Genomic DNA, 25,428 nt, shown 5'->3' on the forward strand with positions numbered 1-25,428 from the left:
GAAAATTAGTATGGCGTTCATTATCACTGGACTAGTATATATTTGTTTTGGGGCCAGCTGAGGGACGCCTCCGGGTGCGGGAGTTTCTCGCTACATTGAAGACCTGTTGGTGACCCTCTGCTGTTGTTTTTTAGTTGGTCGGGTCATTGTCTCTTTGACACATTCCCCATTTCCATTCTCAATTTTATCCTTATAATATGATCTTTTTAATTTTAATACCAAATCAGAGATTTCCCCCATTTTCACGGTCCAATGAACAAAGAAAATGATAGCGCGGATGGAGTATCTGTGTATACTATGAACATATTCTTGTTGATTATAAGTTGAGACACATTGTATCGAACACCCAATCGAACATGTTTACAAAACAGGAGTGTGCACTTGACTCAAAAGAAATTATCCAAGAGAAGCTGAACATTAGTCAATGTGTAGTCAATAAAGTAAATTAAAAACAATGTCATGTCGAAAAACAAAAACAAAAAACGACCACAATATGAGAAAGTCTATAAAACTCAATAGAAAATAATATAAATAACACTAAAAATCACAAACCCACCAAAAACTGGGGGATATCCACATTTCGCTTATTCTTTCTCATCAACCATTTTTGTGCATTATTTGTGGCGGGATCATACCATTGTTATGTTATTATAATATGCTATTTACATGTACAAAACATGTAGATATGGGTCAAGATACGCAATTAGCTACAGGTATGCGGTAATGGTACCTTTTCCCGCAATCATTTGCCCATATCGTAAAATTGCATATATGTATGATGACTCGTTTTGAATCGGAATTATTTCACATAATTATGTATTCTGGATACAAAGTGGGATTAATTTTTCGCATCCCTAAATACTTGTTGTGATGCGGCTTCTTTTGGCAAAAATACTTTTATCACACAATTATTTCAGTCTTTTTAAATCCTTGCATACATTTAATAACTCCATAGTTTACACCTTAAGTTCATGGTTCTCTGGTTTTCCAATCAGCAAAGCTAGTTAATGTCCAATATCACTGCACATAGATTGTCTACGTACAATATGATTATTGGCCCGTATGCAAACACCATACAACGGGACAGAGAAAATGCTATTCAGTGCTGAAAAGAGGAAGTTCAATATATATGAAAGCTCTAATTATAATACTTTTCACATATCCCAGTTCGTTGTCGTCTATAAATAAATAGATTTTAATATGAAACACAAACATTCTAGACTAATGCCAACAGAAATGTGTGTGAATGACTGAAAGTCCTTCGATACATCCGTAATTGAAAATAAAGATTGTTTCTATAGTTTTGTTTTCATTATAAGAAGATCAAATGGGTAAACTCGGAGCGAAATAGGAAATACATAACAAAAGACATATTTTAATATTCATAAACTGTAAAAATCCTAATACTCCTATGAATCAGAATTCATCACAAAAAATCTCTTGAAAGTCAAAATGAAAAAACGCGTAGAGCGTACAAACATAATAAAAAATGACTGTCATTTTGAAGTTACATATTTGTGTGTGCTAGTTTACATTAAATTTTCGCCATGACTAAGCAGAAGCACAAGAATTTTTTTATTCAACTTTGTTGTGTTGATAATTGAATGCATAAGACTACTTCGCCATTTTTTCAAACATTTAAAAAGAATATGGCGACATAATTAAGTCTTTAGGAAAATTTCAGATGTTTTGATCTGTTACACATGTAATGTACACTTTTAAAGTTACAATGACTGTAATCTTCCACGTGAACCACCTATTATATTAAGGTATACGTACGGATGTTTATATTTCTGATCATCAAATTATTAATTAAGTCGAAAAATATTTCATCATTCATCACTTGCTATCATCAGTTTAATTTACACTTTATCTTTAATTTAGAAATGAATACAATTGAGAATTGAAAAGGGGAATGTGTCAAAGAGACAACAATCCAATCAAATAGCACACAACAGCCAAAGGCCACCAATAGGATTTCAACACAGCGAGACAATCCCGCAGCGGGGGCAGGCTTTTGTAAAAGGGTACATGTTCGTACTATTTTTGAATTCCGAAAATTGAGGGAATTTAAACCTTCGGCTTTAGAATCTGTATGGTCTTTGTGGCAGTGAACACAAACACAACACTGTGAGAAGGCAGATCCGCACATGATTCGGGTTTGTTGATGTTAGACTTTTAATCATTTATGCCATACATTTGTACTTGTATAAACGGTAGAATAACAAAAATATCAAACTTCAATATAAATTCAAAATGGCCAGTCCGTTATTAAAAGGCAAAATCAAAAGCTCAATAAAAAAACCGAATAGAAAACTATTCCCGACTTGGTGCAGGTATTTCCTTATGTAGAAATTCTGTACTACATTTAACTTGGTTTTATAGTAACAATGAGTAATAGTTTGTTGGATTAGTATCTTTTATGTTTCACTTTTTCATCAATGAAAGTGTTTGTAGATAGATGTTCTGTGTTCTGTTAAATTGTTCATTTTAAAATTGTTATACGATGATGACTGATGTAGCCATTTTTTGACTATTTAGGTCTTTCCACGGAAAGGTGGAAAGACCTATTGCATTTCTTCTGATTATTATTATCATTATTTTTTTTTTATTATTCTTCCGCCTAATTCTTTTCTTGCGTAGTATTGATGTTTCAAAAGATGTCGTTTAGATATTTGGAATATGATATCGTAAAGCGTATGCACTTTTAAAAATGACCACTGCGTAACCAAATACTTTACGTTGTAAGAGTTATCTCCCCAAACACTGTTTTTCTTGTGGCCACTACTCCTTCGCAACCATAAAAGATTACGACAAATTTATTTTACCAAATTGCTCGTTACATCCTCAGGATGTTCTGTTTTATTTTGACCGAAGCCGTATAGAGACTCCATATGAGAGTTAGTTCCCCTTTTGTATTTGAAATTTTGAAATGTATTTTAAACTGGAAAACCATAAGTGATAGAGACCTAGGGTCTTTTGTTTTGAGATCATTCGTCCAAAAAAATGAAAATTAGGTAAAGGTCAAAGGTCAAGGTCATATTCTAAATTTTGATTTTGGCCTATTTTCACTAATTTTCATTAACCTTATAAGATACCGACAAATTATTTTTACTAAATTGTTAGTTGCGACATGTCGTAACTTATATATTTTGGTTAAAAGGGTGTGTAGACATAAAATGGGAGTTTTTGCCCCTCCTATATTAAGAATTAAACGTAAAGTGATATAACTCATTAACTATACATATTACAGACCTAGGGTCTTTTTATTTGGGGTCCCTGGTTTATGACCTTGAAATATAGGTCAAGGTCATCAGTAAATTTGACGTTCTAGATTTTGACCTTTGCCCAAAATTCATATTTATACATCATTAAGCCATAGGAACTGACATTTTCAACTGAATTTTAATATTTTCATATCAAAATAGATCCTTATTGGTGGAAAGACCTTCAATTGTTCTCTGAACAATTGGTTTTTAATTTATTTATTGTGTCTGTTTAGTTTACGCATCAATGTAAGTATAACGGAATTTGATGAGACTGTCATCAAAGTGACAGGGTTAGCGCTATAAAACCAGGTTTAATCCACCATTTTCTACATTTGAAAATGCCTGTACCAAGTCAGGAATATGACAGTTCTTGTCCATTCGTTTTTGATGCGTTTTGTTATTTGATTTTGCCATGTGATTATGGACTTTCCAAATTGATTTTCCTCTAAGTTCAGTATTTTTGTGATCTTTCTTTTTTCATCATATATAGTCTTGCTCGACTATTTGAAGTTCACAATATAAGTATTCTACATGTGTGTTCATATGATACCCGAGATAGTACCTCGGATAGACTTCTTGTTTTACTGGGTGACAAAGCTCTGCATGAAAGGGGTTTTAGTTGTGACTTTTAAGGTCGGAATGAAAAACATATTGCAATTAATTACCATTTTTTTTTTAAATATGATGACTTTTTTTGTGCTTAAAATATTAAATCGTTTAAGACCATTCACGAAAAGTCATTTATTGATAAAGTTCTTGACAAGGAAGGTTAACAAAAACAGATGATTAAGGTCACACCGGTGTTGAAAGTTTTATTTTGATTTTGAACAAAGCAATTCTTTTAAAAAGAGATGACTCTGATAAAGACATAAAACACTGGATATTAAACATATTTTAATGGGAATTTTCGCCTAAACGTGATTAATAAATACGCACTACCTTAGGTGGGATTTTTTCCCCCTGTATGAAATCGCCTTCTCATGTATTTTAACACCATCTTCAGCTAACAGACACACAACTTTCGCATGGGTATTACTGCTATATTATTAGTTACACAAAGTGTAAGTGACCTACTACGATATATATGGAATTTACTGACAATTTCATTCTATTATCATGATTATGTAGAAAGTGTTTACTAGTTTTCACGTCGGTCTTATCAGAAAAATATTGAAGAGGACAATTTGACTTTTCTTATTTGAAAAATTATACTAGACAAAAATATGTACTAAAGAGATCACATTTATGTGGTCTCATTAATCGGATAGTCATTTATAAAGTCTTGTAGGAGCGAAATATATATAGAATTGCCGCGTGTTCAACACGCGAAACATGTGGGTGTTCGTCAAACTACTATTATAATTTAGATATAAAGATTGACCAGAGTGCATGTGTGAGAGAAGTGAACAATTCAAATTACTGTCTTAACAGGTTTAGCGATAAGCTTTAACCATCAATCACTTATTCATTTCAAATATTAATGTTAAGTACATAATCGATAAATAAGAAGTAATCAACCATTTTAAATAGCGATTGACATATGGAATAGCGATTAATCGGTTTATAAATAGCGATTTACCGACATAAATATAGCGATTAACCGTACGGTTAATCGATAAAATACCGGTTAACTGGTATATACAATAGCGGTTAACCGATAGAAATAGCGGTGAATCGATAAAATACATTTTGAACCAAGTGGTACACCATACACCGTGTAACAAATTTATCTTACCGACTATCTTGACATGTAGTACTTTGACAAGCGGCCTATTGCAAAGTGATTTTAAAAGTCTGCAATGCTTAGTATTAAGATCCTACTTCCATTTGTCTATACATAAAACAGATGCCCACAAAAACAACTTTTTAGCTTTAAATTTGTTTTATGAATTTATTTCCATCGTTCATTACATTATCAATTTCTCCGTCTGTTGAAACCTTCTAAATATTTTTTTTTTAAAGGGAAATAACTCTTTAATGCTAACAATAACAACTTGTTAGCTTTTGTTATGTTTTTATGAATTTATTTCAACCTTTCATCATCAATTTCTTCGTCTGTTAAATACTTTCAGATTTTCCCTCAACACCTTGTTGTTTTTATAAAGAGTTGTGTCATCTTTTTTGTTTTGAAAGGAAAGTAACTCCTTACTTATTTTGTATAGCCCCATATGGTAACTAACCATGTATGGTAACTAACCCTATATATCTTTTAGGAAACCCTATATCAAATATACTTGTCACCACGTGTATAGCCCTTTAACCAATCATATCTCTACAAATCTATAGGAGGTTAGATAATATCTATTATCATAGTTATATAATCGTGCCGACTGTCTCTCATAAACTAGATAAGTAACGTTTACTTAAATAAATCAACTGTTTGTTTAGATTTCATACTACATGATATCTTTTGTTTGATTTTTTTGTCAAATAGGAAGGTATCTTTATTAAATTGATAAAACTAGTTTGAGAAAGAGTATAGTGCGCTACAACTGTCTTATTTTGAGATCAATTTGGTGATATATTACAATTACATTATATGGTTGTGATATTACTAAATACTGTTTTGATATTATACAAATATAGCCTTTGTATGAGGTCGATACAAGGATATATTGACCTGAAAGAAGTATATTGACTGAGGACGAAGTCCGAGGTCAATATACTTCTTTGGGTCGATATATCCTGTATTGACCTCATACAAAGGCTATGTTTGTTATATTAATAATTTCCGACCATATTTGTATCAAAATCTTCATTTTATTATATTGGAATTTTATAGATATTATATTGTCTCCTTGACAATAACAACATATAAGTTTTTATTTCATTTACTTTTTTTTTTTTTTTTTTTTTAAACTTTTTATGTATTTGAAGATTTTTTTTGTCAAATAATCGATCACAGATATCATGTTTTGATATAACACGATACGGTATACGTTTTTGGATGATTTGATAAGGGTTTGCCATTACAATAAGTGGTTATGTAAGGACTTGATACGTTTATGTTGGCTTTTGTAAAATGTCACGATGTATTTATTTAGATAAAAATATTTAAAAAATGTAATGGAACGCCATTGTGTGGCGTACGTACATTACGTGATGTAGTATAATGTCTCGACTGTGATGCAAGTGGAAGTATGCGAGACATAGGGATAACTATCTAAGCTTTATATCAGAAGGTAGAAAACCTTTTCATTGATGCTCCCAGATACCTCATGTTACAAAGTTTCCGTCTGCCATTTATTTTCATGGATCAGCAAATGATTTAAACAAAATTACAGGTTTGTTTTTGTCATTTGAAAATCTCTTTTATAAGTAAAAGGATAACTATATTTGGAATAGGGGTTCCTTGCAAAGTCTTCATGTCCGTCAAAAAGTGTTCACCTGACCCATCCGCATGCATTTCTTGGATCAGAGGTCAAAGTTAAAATTACGTGAATACTGTGGATTCATTTATTTTCGTTGATTTCGTAAAATTTGTCTTTTTGTGGATATGTAATTTCGTGGCTTTGCCAAAGTCTGCATTCGAACTGGTAGAAGATTTGTACGTCGTTGAACATTTAAATTCGTGGTTCACCTGAACCCACGAAAACCACGTTAATTGGTATATCCAACGAATAATAATGAATCCACAGTAGGTCAAATTCTCAGATATTTTGAGCAGTAGGTCAACTATATAAGGGTGTATGTAACGATTGTAACAGGTACATGTCAGTCTGCCAGGATTCATCTGACCTTGGTCTAATTTTCATGGTTTATTCGTCAATAAAATTGAGAATGGAGATGGGGAATGTGTCAAAAAAAAGTAAAAACACTAAAATACTGAACTCCGAGGAAAATTCAAAAAGGAAAGTCCCAAATCAAATGGCAAATTCAAAAGTTCGAACACATCAAACGAATGGATAACAACTGTCATATTCCTGACTTGGTACAGGCAACAACAACAAGAGGCAACAACCCGACCATAGAACAGACAACAGCAGACGGTCACCAAAAGGTCTTCAATGCAGCGAGAAACTCCCGCATCCGTAGGCGTCCTTCAGCTGGCCCATAAACAAATATCTATACTAGTACAGTGAAAATGGACACCATACTAAAATCCAAATTACTAGTATACACAAGAAACTAAAATTGCAAATCATACAAGACTAACAAAGGCCAGAGGCTCCTGACTTGAGACAGTGTGTATTTCTAGTCTTTTGGTCTGTTTTATTAATTACCATAAGCAGAAGGTCAACTATATCTGTCGTATGAAATCATTGTTAAGTGAACCTGTCTGTCTGGTAGGATTAATCTGAATTTCCCCTCACTGTCATGGATATTTAAAAATGATAAGTTGGTGTGATACTTGTAGCCAAACCTTTATCTTTAAGCTTTTCATCATACAATTCATGGTTAGAAATGTTGGCGAAGCATACCAACTTGTGCACTTTGTGTTATTTGTTTTTATTTTGTCATTATAAATAAATAGTAAGAGTAATTTTCACCTGTTGGTGGTCGGGATCATATATGCCACTCAAAAAGTCATTTTTATTTGTATATATTCATTTCCTGCATTTTGACGAGCTAAATATCTATGTTCAACCAATATAAAGAAAGTTAGTTGTGTTGTCTTCTTACAAGGCCAGAATTTTGTTCTAATAACCTCCATTGCGAAGCTCAAATATATGGAATTTGCCCATATATATATTGTATTTAGTCACTAGCACACTGTGTAACAAATTTGTAATGCAGACTATCTTAACATGTTGCATTTAGAGTAGTTTATGGAACGCCACAGTTGATAACAATAACCATATCATTAAGGGTAGAGCTATATCACTTAGGTTAATTTATATACTATAACGGCATTTGACTATAATACTCTGTCAATTTGCTATATCACTAAGGTAAGTTTATATACTATAACGGCATTTGACTATAATACTCTAACAAATTGCTATATCACAAAGGTACATTTATATACTATAACGGCATTTGACTATAATACTCTGTCAATTTGCTATTTCACTAAGGTAAATGTATATACTATAACGGCATTTGACTATAATGCTCTGTCAATTTGCTATATCACTTACTAGGTAAATTTATATACTATAACGGCATTTGACTATAATTCTCTTTCAATTTGCTATATCACTAAATTAAATTTATATACTATAACGGCATTTGACTATAATACTCTGTCAATTTGCTATATCACTAAGGTAAATTTATATACTAAAACGGCATTTGTCTATAATACTCCGTCAATTTGCTTTATCATTAAGGTAAATTTATATACTATAACGGCATTTGACTATAATACTCTGTCAATTTGCTATATCACTAAGGTAAATTTATATACAAAAACGGCATTTGACTATAATACTCCGTCAATTTGCTATATCACTAAGATAAATTTATATACTATAAAGACACTTTGATACAACATGGAGTTAGCTTTTCATATTATTCTGTCATTTCACTTTGTTATGAAGATAATATTTCATACTATGAAGACATCTTGATATAACATGGAGCTACATTTTCATATTCATTTGTCGTTTTAATAAACTATTATGTGATATTGCTACGTCTTAAAGATACATTGCACACTATAAATACATTTTAATATAACATTAAACAACTTTTTCATACTACTTTGTCACCTCAGTATATTATAACAATACATTTGTATACTATACAATCACCTCGATATAACATGGAACAATTTTGTCATACTATTATGTCGATTGTAATTATAAAAAAAAGACCGTGAAGGAAATCGTTTTGCGGACCTTAAGGAATCGCTTTCAAGATGAAGGAATTAATCGACTCTAATGTTGCATTTGCCATAGTCGGACCCAGGGGGACTGGAGGGGGGCCTATTTTGTTTAGAAAAATGGGTGCTTATTCAGGGAATCACTGAAGCATGACTGGAGCGGTCCCTCCTTAGCTCAAATGGCCATCTTACAAAACGTAGTGAATCCGCCACTGTTTGTCCACAGCGATTCGGAGTTGAAAAGACTTAGGGCGACACGAAAGGCAACGCATATAGGTTGGTACCCCTAAACTAGAGGCTCTAAAGAGCCTGTGACGCTCACCTTGGTCTATGTGAATATTAAACAAAGGAAGCAGATGGATTCATGACAAAATTGTGTTTTTGTGATGGTGATGTGTTTGTACATCTTACTTTACTGAACATTCTTGCTGCTTACAATTATCTCTATCTATAATGAACTTGGCCCAGTAGTGTCAGTGGAAAATGTTAGTAAAAATTTACAAATTTTATGAAAATTGTTAAAAATCAATAACTCAATTAACGGGTCAATTGACCATTTCGGTCATGTTGACTTATTTGTAAATCTTACTTTGCTGAACATTATTGTTGTGTACAGTTTATCTCTATCTAAAATAATATTCAAGATAATAACCAAAAATAGCAAAATTTCCTTACAATTAACAATTCAGGGGCTTCAACCCAACAAAAGGTTGTCCGATTCATCTGAAAATTTCAGGGCAGATTAATCTTGACCTGATGAACAATTTTATCCCATGTCAGATTTGCTCTAAATGCTTTGGTTTTTCAGTCATAAGCCAAAAACTGTATTTTACCCCTATATTTTCTTTTTAGCTGTGGCGGCCATCTTGGTTTGATGACCGGATCAGCAGACACATTTTTTAAACTAGCGACCCCGAAGATGATTGTGGCCAAGTTTGGATTAATTTGGCCCAGTAGTTTCAGAGAAGAAGATTTTTGTAACAGATTACTAAGATTTACGAAAAATGGTTAAAAATTGACTATAAAGGGCAATAACTCTTAAAAGGGTCAACTGACCATTTCGGTCATGTTGACTTATTTGTAAATCTTACTTTGCTGAACATTATTGCTCCCAGTGGTTTCAGAGAAGAAGATTTTTGTAACAGATTACTAAGATTTACGAAAAATTGTTAAAAATTGACTATAAAGGGCAATAACTCTAAATGGGTCAACTGACCATTTCGGTCATGTTGACTTATTTGTAAATCTTACTTTGCTGAACATTATTGCTCCCAGTGGTTTCAGAGGAGAAGATTTTTGTAAAAGTTAACGACGGACGACGACGACGACGACAACGACGACGGACGACGGACGCCAAGTGATGAGAAAAGCTCACTTGGCCCTTTGGGCCAGATGAGCTAAAAATGAACAAACAAAAACTAAATAACATACAAGCTTAAAACAAAACGATGCAGGCTTATATTCTTTTCGCAAAATTTTAACTATCATGAAAGTGCCCTGGTTTCCTTTTAGATAGTTTACTTAAAACATTTGTTTGCAAATCATGTTGAAAGGTACGGTGAAAAATGTGTAATCCGTAACTTGTACCAATTTTCCCTGTATCCATGATAATTTAGCAGTATTCTTGAATATTATTAATTACTAAAAGCTGAGAGATAGTCCAGATCGGCAGATAATTGAAATGACATTATTGTTCAAATCATAATGATCTGTAAAATGAAGTTAACAAATCAATGCGGAAAGTCGATTAATCTTTACTTTTCTATCTACATTTTACGAAGTTTCCTAGCGTTTTACAAAGACATCGTCGGGCCAGAAAGGGGGTGGGGGTGCACTTCAATGCTCACTTGATAAAGGGTGCCGCTGGGGTTCATGTACGCTACCCTTTCCGTATAATCATGGTTTTTAAAATGTATAGCATTTAAACATTTGCGTATGTGAAAGTGTAACATTTTTACATTTTGGTTGGTTTCATCTGGTGTGTTAAAAAAATGACTACCAAAGTGTCGTAGAGGAACTATTTGTGGATAGAAACATAGCCATGCAATTTCGGCTGTGAAAAAAAAATACGGGGCTTTTTAAATAACAAGTAATGGGAACTTTTTTGTGTCATATCATATATTTCTGATATAATCTACCTATTCACATATTATTTAGCTGAAAAAATGTAACCTTTTTCAGCTGAAATAAAATTGAGAATGAAAATGGGGAATGTGTCAGAGACAACAACCATAAAGCAGACAACAGCCGAAAGCCACTAATGGGTCTTCAATGCAGCGAGAAACTCCCGCACCCGGAGGCATTTATGTTTCGATTTTTTATTTTTTGAAGTTGTTTTAAAAAAGAAGTGTTCAGGTGTTAATATTTGATTTACGTACCCAAACCGAACGATAATCCCCGCACCAACATTAGACAGGAACGATACTATCGGTTGAAACGAAATAGAAATGAACGAAACAAACCGAAATAAACGAAACAAAATAAAAATTAATCAAATATATAATATTAAACATCAATGAGAAATATATATATACATTATATCCCGTTGAATTTTAAGTTTTAGACTGGATTGTTAATTGAAAAAAACACATATCAGACATGCTCTCCCTGCTTAACTGCACTGACACGTATATAATAAGTAACATTTCAAGTTGATTATTAATTATTTTTGTTTTGGTGACAGCACAAATCCATTAACATTAGAGAAAGTGTAACAGCGACCGGAACAACAGAAGAGGCAGGCGAAAATATCAGAAATATATAAAAAATAAATGTCATTTCTTGTTCAATAAAAGCCAAGTTTTTTTCATAGCCAAAAATCTGGGTATTCATGGCTGTGTTTCTGTCCTCAAGTTTTCCGTCTTGTCACTTTGGTAGTCAATTTTTCAACACACCTTATGAAACTAAACCAAAATGGAAAAAAAGTCACACTTTTGCATACGCGAATTTTGAAATATTATGCATTTTAAGAATCTTAATTATACGAAAAGGGTAGGGTACCGGAACCCCAGCGGCACCCCTATTAAATAAGTATTGAAATGCACCCCTCCCTGTTTGACCCGAAAGTGTCTATAAAACGCTATACAAATTCGTAAAATAAATAGAAAAGTAAAGACTATCAACGTCAGCATTGATATGTTGACTTCATTCTACAGATCATTATGATTTTAACAATACTGTCATTTTAAACATATACCAATTTGGCTCTCAGCTTTTTGTTAATACTAACATTAAAAAATATTCAATTAAGAAATGAATGCTTCTTTTTGTAACTTTATTGGGGTGTAAAAGCGTTGACCGAAATACATTTTGTATGAAGCGCGGAAGCGCTTAGTTCTAAAATTGTGCGCACGGTCAACGCTTTTACAACCCTATGAAGTTACAAAAAAAAATTTCGAGGGTAATTGTCGCCGCTATTAATAGATTTGTCTTATGGTATGATGACATGGTCTTGTGGTATGGTTAAATGGTCTTATAGCGTAATGAAATAGTCTACTGATATATAGATGACACCTCGTGATATAAGAATTATTAGCTTGATATTAAAATTGGTCTTTTTAAGATAGTTTATGACATAATAGTATGTCAAAATTGTTCCACGCTATATCGAGATGATTGTATAGTATACAAATGAATTGTTATAACATACTGAGGGGACAAAGTAGTATGAAAAAATTGCTTTATGCTGTATTACAATGTCTTTATAGTTTGAAATGTATCTTTATGACTTAGCAATATCACATAATAGTTTATTAAAATGACCAATCAATATGAAAATGTAGCTCCATGTTATATAAAGATGTCTTCATAGTATGAAATATTATCTTCATAACAAAGTTAAATGACAGAATAATATGAAAAGCTAACTCCATGTTGTATCAAAGTGTCTTTATAGTATATAAATTTATCTTAGTGATATAGCAAATTGACAGAGTATTATAGTCAAATGTCGTTATAGTATATAAATTTACCTTAGTAATATAGCAAATTGACAGAATATTATAGTCAAATGCCGTTATAGTATATACATTTATCTTAGTGATATAACAAATTGACAGAGTATTATAGTCAAATGCCGTTATAGTATATAAATTTATCTTAATGATATAGCGAATTGATAGAGTTTTATAGTCAAATGCCGTTATAGTATATAAACGTACCTTAGTGATATAGCAAATTGACAGAGTATTATAGTCAAATGCCGTTATAGTATATAAATTAACCTAAGTGATATATCTCTACCCTTAATGATATATGTATTGTTATCATAAGGCAGCTGAGGCGTTCCATAGTAGTTGCTTCAATAAATTACGTTTTGCCAGAGCTCCTAATTCATGACATAGGTCACCGATGGCGTTCCATATCTATTATCTTCTTTCTATATCGTGATCATTACAAGGATCTAAATATAAATATAAAGAAAGAAGTCAAACAGTTTTACCACTCTAAATATTGAATATAATGCCAGGCTTAAGTGCTGGATTAGCAACATTCGCCAGCTGCGACAAGGCTGGATCAATTCCACATTTTACGCGGCACCTGCAAAGCCACCCAAATGACTTTGACGCTTTGTTGTGGAGAGCAAGAGCATATAGTATCACTCGTCAAAAGGAAAAAGCGGAGTCAAAGCCTATCCTAAATGCGGGGAAGTTTGGAGTTGCATTGGTTCCAACCAGTTTTATTCCAAAGCGCACGACGCTGCATTACCTACGCTCACGCAAGCTATAGATTTAGGAAGGCAGAACAGTGAGACACAAAGACCTTGGTGCTATTGGTCAAACCAGCATGTCGGCGACATTTATTATGAAAAACGTCAAGTACCAAATGCAGAACCTCACTACAATACGGCTGTAACTTCATGCGACACATTTACCATTGCTCACCTCGGATTAAGCAGATGCAATATTATCAACAAGAATATACCCGAGGCAACCACGCGCTTTGACAGAGCAAAAGAGTTAAACCCAATACTTGTTCAATGGGGAAACTTTGCTGAATTTAAACAAGACGTTGTTTCTGATTTTTACAAATCTGATACATCTGCTGGTAAACGTTATCATGGTAAGTCTATCAATTATGACATTCATTCATTGGTGTGGCGGTGATTGTAAAAAATGAAAAAATACTAATACTAGTACAATTTGGTCACTAAAGTACTACCTTACTATTCATACGAATTAGTTCCAAAACATTTGATTCCTAGTAACAATGAGAAGTGACAATTCGCAATGTATATTACCTTCACTGGTTTTCCAATGAATGGATATGTAGTAGAGGTGTTCAGACGTACTTATATATTTTTCTGTGACTGTAACGTATGATCATTTAATTTCCTGTTAATGGCTTATATATGATGTACTGTGTTACAACTCTAGTATCTACTAACGATGAACGGTAACACTAGGCCACCGAAAGCCATAGCTATTAGTTCAGTCTAGGTAGTCGCCTTGTCTAGAGCGATTGACACAGTGCATGTGGTGTTGTCTCGATATCCCATTAGCCTGAGTTTGAATCCCGACGAGTGAAGAACAAAACAATGCGTCCGTACATTTACAGATTCAATATTGTTGTGCATATTTAGGTTAATCATTAATATATATAAATATATGGTGGTCAAACTAAGATAGAAATTCGTATCGTTAAGCACGTTATCACAATCAGTACACTGGTATTTTTTCATATTAATGTTTGGGATGAAGAATAAATTCTTTAAAACTGTAACAATCTTAAACTCCAGCATGAGTGTAAGAAAAATAAGTGGTGCTATGACTCTTTTTTACTTCATAAGAGTACTGCTCTCTGGGGAAACTGTATTTAACTGTCATGTATAGTCCAGTCAAACTAAGATTTAACCTCAAACTAATTGCAACAGATTTTTTTTAGTTTTAATCTATAGCATTATGCCCTTTATATACACAGAAAAAAGTCCCATAAACTGAAACTTGAGGAAACCTCAAAATCAGCATTTTTAATTTCCTATGGAAATTAACATTAAAAGGGGAGATAACTCTTGCAAAAATGAGACTTTTTTTGGTCATTTTTTGGTTGTTGTTCTTGAAATTTATGTGAAGTATGATACTTTGATGGGGTTATTAGTTTGCATTTGACTAAATTATATAATCTTCTGCTCATGCCATGTACAAAACCGTGTTATGGGTAGTTTTATTTTTTTCGTGCATTTTTCATTAAAGAAATTGCAAATTTGTAGCTTTGTAACCATATTGTAAACATAATGTGAAAATTTGGTAATGTTTAAATCTGTATATTTTATTTTTTCAGCAACTTACTTATCTAAAGAAACTTTAAATCACAAAAAGAAGAATACATGCTTAATAATTTTTATTAAATTTGAGATTCTTTACCTTGACATGTTGAAAAATTCGAAAAATGGTCAACTAATGAATTACGAAATCTAGATTATAGCTTTATAAAATTAATAAAAACACCATTAGAGTTGTTTGTTATACTCTAAAGACCGCTTAAAAGTCAAGAATCAATACATTCTGATAAATAGAAGCGGTAAAATTATAATTTTGTATCAATTTTTATTGATATTTCTGCCTTTAATTTTTGCAATAGTTATCTCCCTTTTCAATGCAAATCTCCATAGGAATTTTAAATGTTGATTTTTTTAGTCTTCCTCAAGTTAGATTTTATGGGACTTTTTTCTGTGTATATTTAGGTATAATGCTAAAGATTTAAACTTTAAAATCTTCTGTTGCAATTACTTTCAGGTTAGGGTCAAATTTATGCTAGATTGACTGGACTACTAACCCTCGTTATGATTTATGAAAGTGAAGGGTAAAGTTTTTGAGGTCAGTTTTGGTATGCTCATTGTCATAATTTTACAGCAGTATTACTAAATGAGAGAACTCCCAGGTCCCCCAAAAAGCACGACCCAACCTGAAAGATATATAGTTTAATGTACGCAGATTTCTTTCTTATAAGCATAATTATACATTCAATTGTACTCGGAAAGCGTTTGTGGTGTACAAACAGAATAATTTGTCAATATCATAAGATGCACCTCACTTTTGTTATATTTTGATCATTTTTAGTTATTTGCAATCATTATTATAGGATTGTTTTTTTATTCTTTTTGTTATCTTTTCTTTTCAAGATCTAATGTAAATAAATGTTATTGCTAATTTTGTTAGAAGGTGAAGCGACTTCGGCCGTAGAATCACAGTTTTCCAAGGTCACTATTTCTGAGAAAAATGTCGCTAGTGGATACTCAGCGTCTAACAGGGGTGTCAGTGGTAGGCAAGGTGGAGGTGGTAATAATGGTGGTGGAAATCGAGACGGCGGAGGAGGAAATGGAGGAGGCAATGGAGGCAAGTAAAACGGATACTTTAGGTTCTTAGTTTTACTTAAACTGATATCAGAGACAATGTTTCTTATCTACTAAGTATTCCTTTCAATATCGTTGATTCCATCAGAACGAAAGGTATCCTTTACAATCTAATTAACATTAAGTATGACCTTTAATCAACCACTGACATGTTATTTTTTTTAATATTAGGTATCAGAACAGTTTGTGTGTTATATTTCTTAATAAGATGGTTGTTATTAAAAAGTCTACTTACTATTTTTGTTGTTGAATTTTCAAACTGTTTTTTTTTTAATTACTTAATCTTTAACCTTAACCATGTTAACGAAGCCTTTTCTAGATTATTATACGCTACCGAATTGGTTAGTATTTGCAAAATACTGAATTGACTGAGTTGACCCAAATTGTTACTGTATTGGTTTCAACAGTATCATCGCTATTTCATGTATTTGCGAGACGTTCAATTGACTAGCAACGAAAAATGCATGGTATGGGATGACAAAACTTTCAGTCGGTGTTTTATAATTCAAGATGCGAAAAGAACAAATGCTTATAATCTGTCTTCTACAATTATCAGACATATGTGCTGTGGGTGTGGTTAGGATCATGATCGGTGTTATAAATCTAAATTCAGATCTATATATTTGTAGGAGGCGATGACGACGAGTACGTGTTGAAAAAATTTAGAAAGACATCAAAAATTACCAAAAAGCATGATGATGGAAGGCAATTCAAGAGAGTAGGTAGCTCTAAGTATTGGCTGTCTAGAGACAAAGCTGGGCATGCTGGGTCTTTTTTCAAGGTCTTCATTGAAAAGGGAAACACATTAGATTTTATAGGATCAGTACCGATAAGAATTTTCCACACAAAAGTCATTATGGATGAGTCGTATCTATCACGCATTTTACACGAAGGTCCTGAGCTTGAGGATTTCAATTTAATTCCAAAAGAAGAGTCCCACAAAGGCGAACAGATAAAGATGAAAGATCTACATGGAGTGTAAATCAATGCAGGAGCGCACTACAAACTTACACAGACACTATTTATCGTTATCAATTGCATATTAACTATGTTTTATCTTATCAGCTATACTTGACATGATTTACTTTAATTTTGTATACTCATGCACATAGATAGTGTTTATATATTTCGAATTGTAATTTTCAAATTATGAACTTGCAACTAACTAGGCTTAATTATATTATTGTAAGAATTTTTTTTGACACATCGCAGTCCACATTTTAGTTTGTGCAATTTGCCAGATTTAGACTAACGATCGGTTTGACAACACTCTCCTGATTAAGGTTTATTCAGGAAGTCAAGATTGATTAAATTAATTTGATTACTTATGTATTGATTTGATTAATTTAGGAATAACTGCGACGAGAGCTTCTTACTGATTTCTAAGCATGTATTTTTACAAGCAAAATATTTCATTTTACAAACTGATCTTGTTATATTGATATCGATTATCAACAAGATGATCACATGGAGTATTAAGACTTATATAATGTGATTAGTTCTGTATGATTTACTTTATTTATTAGCTTGTAAAATTTATCATATAAAGATCATTTATAACCAAAGTCAACTAAATTGTATAAGGCAACACATACATAACCGAACTGCCGCTATAAAGGATTATTATATTTTCATATCTATAAAATAATTCTTGAAATGATATATTAAAAATGAAAGCATATTTTTAGTTTTTTTTACACTCTAATGTGCCTTATCAAAATGATTGTAACATGGCATCTAATATACAACATTCACCAGGTTCAAATAATTTCTGAAGATATTGTGGATGCATTCAGACGTGTTTTAATACTTGTTAATACAATACTGAACAAACAAAATTAAGAAAGTGCATTACAAATTTGCGTTGTAAATTTCTGAAAATATTTGTATATTGAAACGCATAACTAAATGACGCTGCAATGAGTAAAGTACAGTGTATAAAAATAAGAAGACGTGGTGTGATGGCAATTTAGGCAAGCATCCACTACAGACCTTTTAACATTGAAGTTATCAACTATTATGTTACCGTACGACTTTTAACAATCAGCAAAATCCATAAAACAAAGCAAGCTATGATAGGCCACGACATCAATTCTTGGTAAAATAAAACATAGTTTGAATTCAATCTGAAGCCGCCTATAAAGTGAATGGATTTTTGTTTGTGATTCCACCACACCAAGCCTTGAAAACCTAAGACAGAATTAGGATAAAATTCGATCTACATGATAGGAGTTTGTTTGTGATGAATGATTGATCAATTGGCGGCTGTATCAATCCAGTTACAAACATAACATGCATATTCAGAAAAATTTGTGGGATTGTATTTAATATTTAAGTAAGCTATATTAAGGCAACAGTAGTATCCCCTGTTCGAAATACCTGCAATAAGGTGTCACAATTTCTTCATGAAAATACTTAAAATTTTAAAACTAGTTTAGTCTTCTGAAACCATGAATATGCTTCTTCTTTATGACGACTCTTCCACAAAACAACTTGATATTAATTATGATTTCTTCAAATTATATGAACGTAGATGACCATGATACCGCAACGTGAATGCACTTAGTTGTTTTTTTGAGTTACACTTCTGTTGTGATTTCTTGTAAAAGTTATTTTACAATTGTTGCCAAAGAGGGGCAAGGGATACCAGAGGGACTTCAAACTCATAAATTGATAATAAGCTGACAACTACACGGAAATATCTATTCAACAACTTCAAATGAATCATTACCACCTTGAGGGTTTTTTTTCTGTCACCGCTCGGGGTTGTTGTTCTGAAATACATATATCAGACACTTTAATTCTAGATGTCCATATTTATTGCTACAGTAATGTCTATCATACAACATCGACCAATAGTGTAAAGTATGCTGTTGTTTTTTTTTACAAATTGTGACTTAGATGGAGAGTTGTCTCATTGGCATTCATACAAAATCTTCTTATACACATTATCTATATTATGTAGGAAGAACTGAGTCTTTTTCCAGAAAGAATAACATGTTGGTATGTTGTAACAATATAGCAATTTGTTTTAGTATTAAACAGTAAGAACCATTATTTAGATATAAACATCATCAACAAGTCATTCTTCTCATAAAGCCCTGTAAGGACGATATGCATGGCAAAACACAATATGTTGAGAGTTAATGTTTTAAATGGTTTCTTATTCATTCTTGTCAGTATAATCTTTTTTTTTTAATATTGTTTTACCATTAAACAAATACCGTTATTGCACACAACTATATTGTTATATTTTTATGAAACAAATGGGGTAATTTTCCCGCTTAAATAGAGAGAGCAAAATTGCTTGCTCATGTTGAATTAAGCAAGATGCACATCCGGCATTAACCATTTTAGTAGCATATATACAAAGCCTAAATATAGGTTGAAATATTTTAACAGCATCTTTCATGTGGCAAATACAGTCATTGTATTATCCATTGAGGTCTTTCTTTTTTATAACAGTGTCTTCTCTTGATTCATGCTTCGAAATTATATCAAAGTCTTTAAGGTCTGGTTTAGAAAATGCATCTTCTAAGCGTGACTCACTTTTGATAACTTCATCTTTGAAAATCTGTTTTGATACAGATCCTTTAAAATCCAAAGAACTTCCCTTTTCTTCATAAAGCTTGCAAAATGAGGTACCATGGCCAGCCATATCCCTCGACAAAAAATATTTGCTCTTGCCGACTTTTATAAACTTCCTTTTATCTGCATGCTTATACTTTTTACTAGATTCTTTTTTTATCTTGTCAAAATTTTCACCTAAAGATGACAAAAAAAAACGTGACTATATACATATATATTTATATTTACATTAATTTAAGTTATTTAAACCGATAATGAAGTCAACAGTATAAAGATAACAGTAACTATATGCATTTTGAAATTCATATAATTTCTTATTTATTTTTTCCTGTAATTAACTTGAAAATGTTAAACTTGATATTGACAATTACTCCGCTACTCTTTAGTCGGGTTATTTGTGTCATTGGCACATTCCCTATTCCAGGCTTATAATTTAAGACGTACAACTTTCGTCTCCTCTTATATTAAGTAAACTCACCAGAGGCGTTTAAATTTACACAATTGGAATGCAAAACAAAATAGTGTTCTATGTTGTGTGTGCTGTACTGTTATTTGCATGTTTGTCTCTTTCTATTTTAGCCATGGCGTTGACAGTTTATTTTCGATCTATGAGTTTGAATGTCCCTCTGGTTTCTTTTGGCCCCCTTTGATACTTACTTGACATATTCAATGTTTTCTTTGATTTCAACAACCTAAAAAAAATCAAAGTAATTTTAAATTTGAGTTTTTCCAAGCTCTCTTACTTGACATCAGTTTTAGAAAGAAAAGAAAAAACAACATTTACAATCTGCCAAAGTTTATTTGCAAAGATTCCTACGGCAATAACAATGAAGTTAGAATGTGAATATTGAGGCGTATTTAGTTCTGGTAATTCTTTCAAAATATAACACGCTATGTTGCTATAAATAGTCTCATTTTATAGTATAATTAATACCAAGGTTTTTAGAAAATCAAAATAGTATTGGTCAATCCTTGATGACTCGTTTTGAATGTGACGTCATTAAAGTTAAGTCGTGAAAAGATTCGTATTATATCCGTACATCGAATAAGAAGAGACAAATCCAGATAAAACACAACAACCGAGATAATCGAATATAATTTTACACAAAATCAACGAAACCAAGTGCGTTGCCAGGGTCGAAATACAGGGTCGATATAGACAATTTATCATAAAACTCATGTACGTTATCGTCACGTTAATGCTGTGGGATGCTAAAATACATTTGTCGATGCAAACTGATATATGTAATTCATTTTACGATGGAAACAATTTTTACTTTAATGTCATCCTAAAAATATTTTATATAGCTAAGATGATTCGAAAAAATAGCAAAACAGACGTGTCACTTATTTTTCTGGGGCATTAATTTAAATTAAGAAACACAACAAAAATTTAAGGCTGTTAATAAAACATTTTAACTTACTGTGTTTGTTATAGTGACAGCGTAGATATGTTCTTTGATATGTTTTTTAATCTTGATACATAAATGTTGTTGACAGTTGGATTATATGATGAACAATTCGTGGTCATGTTTAATGTAAAGACAACAGCATTGCCAAGGGTCATATAATTATCTATAATACTAAAATTACGAGGTCCAATTTGTCAGTCGTCATCATGTAAAAACGACGAATCAAAGAATTCAACTTTATATATAACTAATTTAGTACAAAGGTGTAGATTAAAAATTACACCACTCCAGGCTCTTTTGTTTTCCACGTAATTAATATTGCCAATAATTAAGAAGTTCCGGGTCGAGTCCGATACCGATACCAATAGTATATTCACCTGTTACCTATTACCTTATCTGTACGTTCGGCATTTGACAGGCGCACCAACAAACGGTGTATTCAGGATTAATATGTTATATACACGGGTCATAATCACAGGTCAAAGTGTTACCTATTGTAGTATTTTAATCAGTAAGACTTTCTAAGATAACAATACGAATACTAAAAATCTGAACTAAAAATAAAGGCCTATAGGTACAGTTTTCAATTTGTTAGCGAGCATGACGTAAAACAGCGAATCAAAGAATTCAACTTTATTTATAACTAATATAGGACAATGCTGTTGATTAAAAAATACTCCATTCCAGGACCTTTTGTTTTCCAAATAATTAATATTACCAATAATAGATAAGTTCCAGTTCGACGGGTTCATTCATTCCCCATTTCCATTCTCAATTTTATCAAACAGAAAGATTTGAAAGCAGACAGAAAACTGTGCATCTTATAATCGGCATGACTTTATCAGATGACAATACTAATACTAAAATAAGGCTTAGTTCATGTAGTTATATACTTTAATTCAGTCACGGACCCGCGATATCACGGGTGTGTTCTAGTGTTCTTAAAACATGAGCAAGTACTCACACCTTTATGTGGCGTTAAAACTTTATTTTTACCCATTATTATAAATAAGGCCTTCATTTGAGAACCAACACAATATTGTTAGAAATCGAGTATTGATAAACAAACTGTGTATGCTGTCAATGAGAAAAATCTCTAACTGATTGTGTCTGATTTCGGGGAAAAAATGTTTAAACATAGCTGCTACCAACTTACGGCAAACGGAAAATAGTGTTTGCAAATATAAACGTGTTATCAATTCATCATAAAAAACAAAACATGTTCACAAAATGTTGGCTGACAAGATATAGAAGTATAAAAAAAGAAGATGTGGTATGATTGCCAATGAGACAACTGTCCACAAGATACGAAAATGACACAGACATTAACAACTATAGGTCACCGTACGGCCTTCAACAATGAGCAAAGCCCATACCGCATAGTCAGCTATAAAAGGCCCCGATAAGACAATGTAAAACAATTCAAACGAGAAAACTAACGGCCTTATTTATATAAAAAAATGACAGAAAAACAAATATGTAACACATAAACAAACGACAACCACTGAAATACAGGCTCCTGACTTGGGACATTAAACGGGCTCGTGTTACAATGGTATCAAAGGGGGTCATCAAAAATCGCTAATCCATTGAATTTACATACGGATGTAAACAAGATTTATAAATTTTTCTTCTTGATGTTACACAATGTTTTATTTCATTCCCCAAATGAATGTAGGATATATAGAAACGATATCAATATCAAACGTCAAAAATATATTCGAGACTGATATACGGTGGTTTTCTTGTAAAATTCAACATGTTCAAAATGGGAAGATTAATCTGAGTAGATCAAAAATATTAATCAAATGTACAATTAAAATATTTACATGAAAAGATAACTTGAACTGAAAAACTCACCCACAAGTTCAGTGAAACGGGTGTACTGTTAAACTAAAAGTGTAAAAGAATATATAAAATATATATCTATAACTTTTTTTAAGTAAAATAAGTAAATTTTTGTCGTCAATAGGATGTGGTTAACAACTACCGTGACGGTGTGTACAAGGTTTGTTTTGATCTAACAAGTACCTTAGCGAAAATCCTATTAAATCATCCGGATCTTTCATTATTTTATGGACTATTAGTTGTTTTCTTTTTATTTTGATGATGCTTTTGCTTATCGATGCCATATTTGGAATATAGATGATAAATTTGATTCGTATGCATTTTGTCTTTCTTCGCAGTTACGCTCTTTTCAATTGGTCAATCAGTAGGATGTTTTGAAAATGCACATAGCTGTTTATCAACTCATATTAAATACCATGATTGCAATTTTGTATTTGCACCAGACGTACATTTCATCTTCAAAAAAGACTCAATAGTGACGCGCGTAAAAAAGGTCAAATATAGTACGAAGTTGAAGAGCATTGATGACCAAAAATTCCTGAACGTTTTACCAAATACTGATATGGGAATCTATTCCTGAGGTAGAAAGTAAAATCACAAAAATACTGAACTAAGAGGAAAATCAATTCGGAAAGTCCATAATCACATTGCAAAATCAAATAACAAAACGCATCAAAAACGAATGGACAAGAACTGTTATATATCTGACTTGGTACAGGCATTTTCAAATGTAGAAATTAGTGGATTAAACCTGGTTCTATAGTGTTAACCCTCTCACTTTAATGACAGTCTCATCAATTTCCGATATATTTACATTGATGCGTTAAATAAACAGACAATAAATAAAATAGTCAAAATATGGGTACATCAGTCATCATCGTATAACAATTTTAAAAGGAACAATTTAACAGAACACAAAAACATCTACTATCTACGAACACATTCATTGATTTGAGTGTCTGACGTCAGAAAATTTTATACGTCACATAAATTTGTCGTTCAATGTGCATACAAATAATTTTTAAATTTACATAGGAATGTTAGCATACAGGGTTAAAAAATCAAAAGTATGTAAGAATAAATTTCAGAAATAGACCGAGATTTAAACTAGTCCAAAAGTTATATATAGAATTTATAAGAATCCAAAAATAGTTAATTCCACTACGCGACTGAATGATTTTGACGTTTGTGGTTCAACGTATATTGTAATTCATAATAGAAATTGCACCAGACGTACACAGACTTTCACTATTCTCTAAAGTAGAAACGCCTTAGTATTTTAAATTTTCGAAGTTTTGACTGTCCCTTTGGTATCATTCGTCCTTCCTTTGTAAACAGTACATTTATAATTATAACAATATCAATTTCCTACATATCCGATGATTCATGTCAACACAGCGAACATTTTCCACGTATCCGAATGTCGTATACTAAAGTATCTATATTTAAATGCATGTTAATGTCAAACGTACGATATAGTAAATACTTTTGTTAAATGTAATGTTTTACTTGGTTTTGAGAGTATCTATATACAAAAGTACATCAATGTTGGAAGATAATGAGTCAATATGATAATCTTTCGTTTAAATTAACTTTTCATTATTAATTAGTCTCTATTTTTATACTACGAGACAACATAATGAAATGGTTTGTGTGTGTCTGAAATAAGTGCTGTGATTTTCTTATTTAACGACACAAACTATGCATTCCTTGTTGAAAATTCGCGTTTCTAAATATAATGCATTCTAGGTAATATTCTTTAAAAGTGAACATCAAAATGCTGAGATATGTCTCATTTGCAATCATACTTTTTACTTACTTAATATCGCCTTATTTGACCGTTTTGATTTGTTGTTTTTTCAAAACGAAACGACTTTCACGACTATTCTCTAATTGTATGCAGCCAAACATACAGTAGTTAACTAAATGCATGTCAGCATGATTTAATTTCAATTTTATAGTCATCACAGAAATAATCTTAACTAATAATAAAATAGGTCTGTCAATACTATTCAAATTTGATTGAGGTTTTTTACTGTACGAAATATTTTATCATACTAATTTCGATACCCTCTTTGCGAATTATATGTATCTAGTGATGTCAAATCTAAAACTATATTCAGTGAATAACCTTAAATTAATGTCGAAGAGCTGAAACAATGGAAGATTAGAAGAACGGGATGGTCATCCGGC

General features: G+C 32.0%; 1 protein-coding gene and 1 long non-coding RNA gene across 2 annotated transcripts; one reads left to right on the forward strand and one right to left on the reverse strand.

Annotated features, from left to right (window-relative positions):
• Window positions 1–685: 685 nt before the first annotated feature.
• Window positions 686–18,068, forward strand: LOC139500206 (uncharacterized). Its single transcript, XM_071288946.1, has 4 exons — window positions 686–713; window positions 13,648–14,097; window positions 16,194–16,370; window positions 17,017–18,068. The coding sequence occupies exons 1-4, from the start codon at window positions 686–688 to the stop codon at window positions 17,367–17,369; spliced, it is 1,008 nt and encodes a 335-aa protein (XP_071145047.1). The 3' UTR covers window positions 17,370–18,068.
• A 99-nt stretch (window positions 18,069–18,167) lies between these two features.
• Window positions 18,168–24,188, reverse strand: LOC139500746 (uncharacterized). The gene is made up of 3 exons (XR_011658349.1): window positions 23,248–24,188; window positions 20,633–20,667; window positions 18,168–20,152 (listed from the first exon to the last, which is right to left on the reverse strand). It is a non-coding gene; the product is annotated as an uncharacterized lncRNA (long non-coding RNA).
• Between the last annotated feature and the right edge of the window lie 1,240 nt (window positions 24,189–25,428).

The sequence above is a fragment of the Mytilus edulis genome, chromosome 13, assembly GCF_963676685.1.
Source record: "Mytilus edulis chromosome 13, xbMytEdul2.2, whole genome shotgun sequence".
Lineage (NCBI taxonomy): Eukaryota > Metazoa > Mollusca > Bivalvia > Mytilida > Mytilidae > Mytilus > Mytilus edulis.

What these genes read in the sequence shown, in the direction of transcription:
- LOC139500206 (XM_071288946.1), top strand. Translation starts at nt 686, where the DNA reads ATGGGTCAAGATACGCAATTAGCTACAG. An exon ending in AGATACGCAATTAGCTACAG is followed by an intron (nt 714 to 13,647) that starts GTATGCGGTAAT and finishes ACTCGTCAAAAG; the next exon opens with GAAAAAGCGGAGTCAAAGCC. An exon ending in TGCTGGTAAACGTTATCATG is followed by an intron (nt 14,098 to 16,193) that starts GTAAGTCTATCA and finishes TAATTTTGTTAG; the next exon opens with AAGGTGAAGCGACTTCGGCC.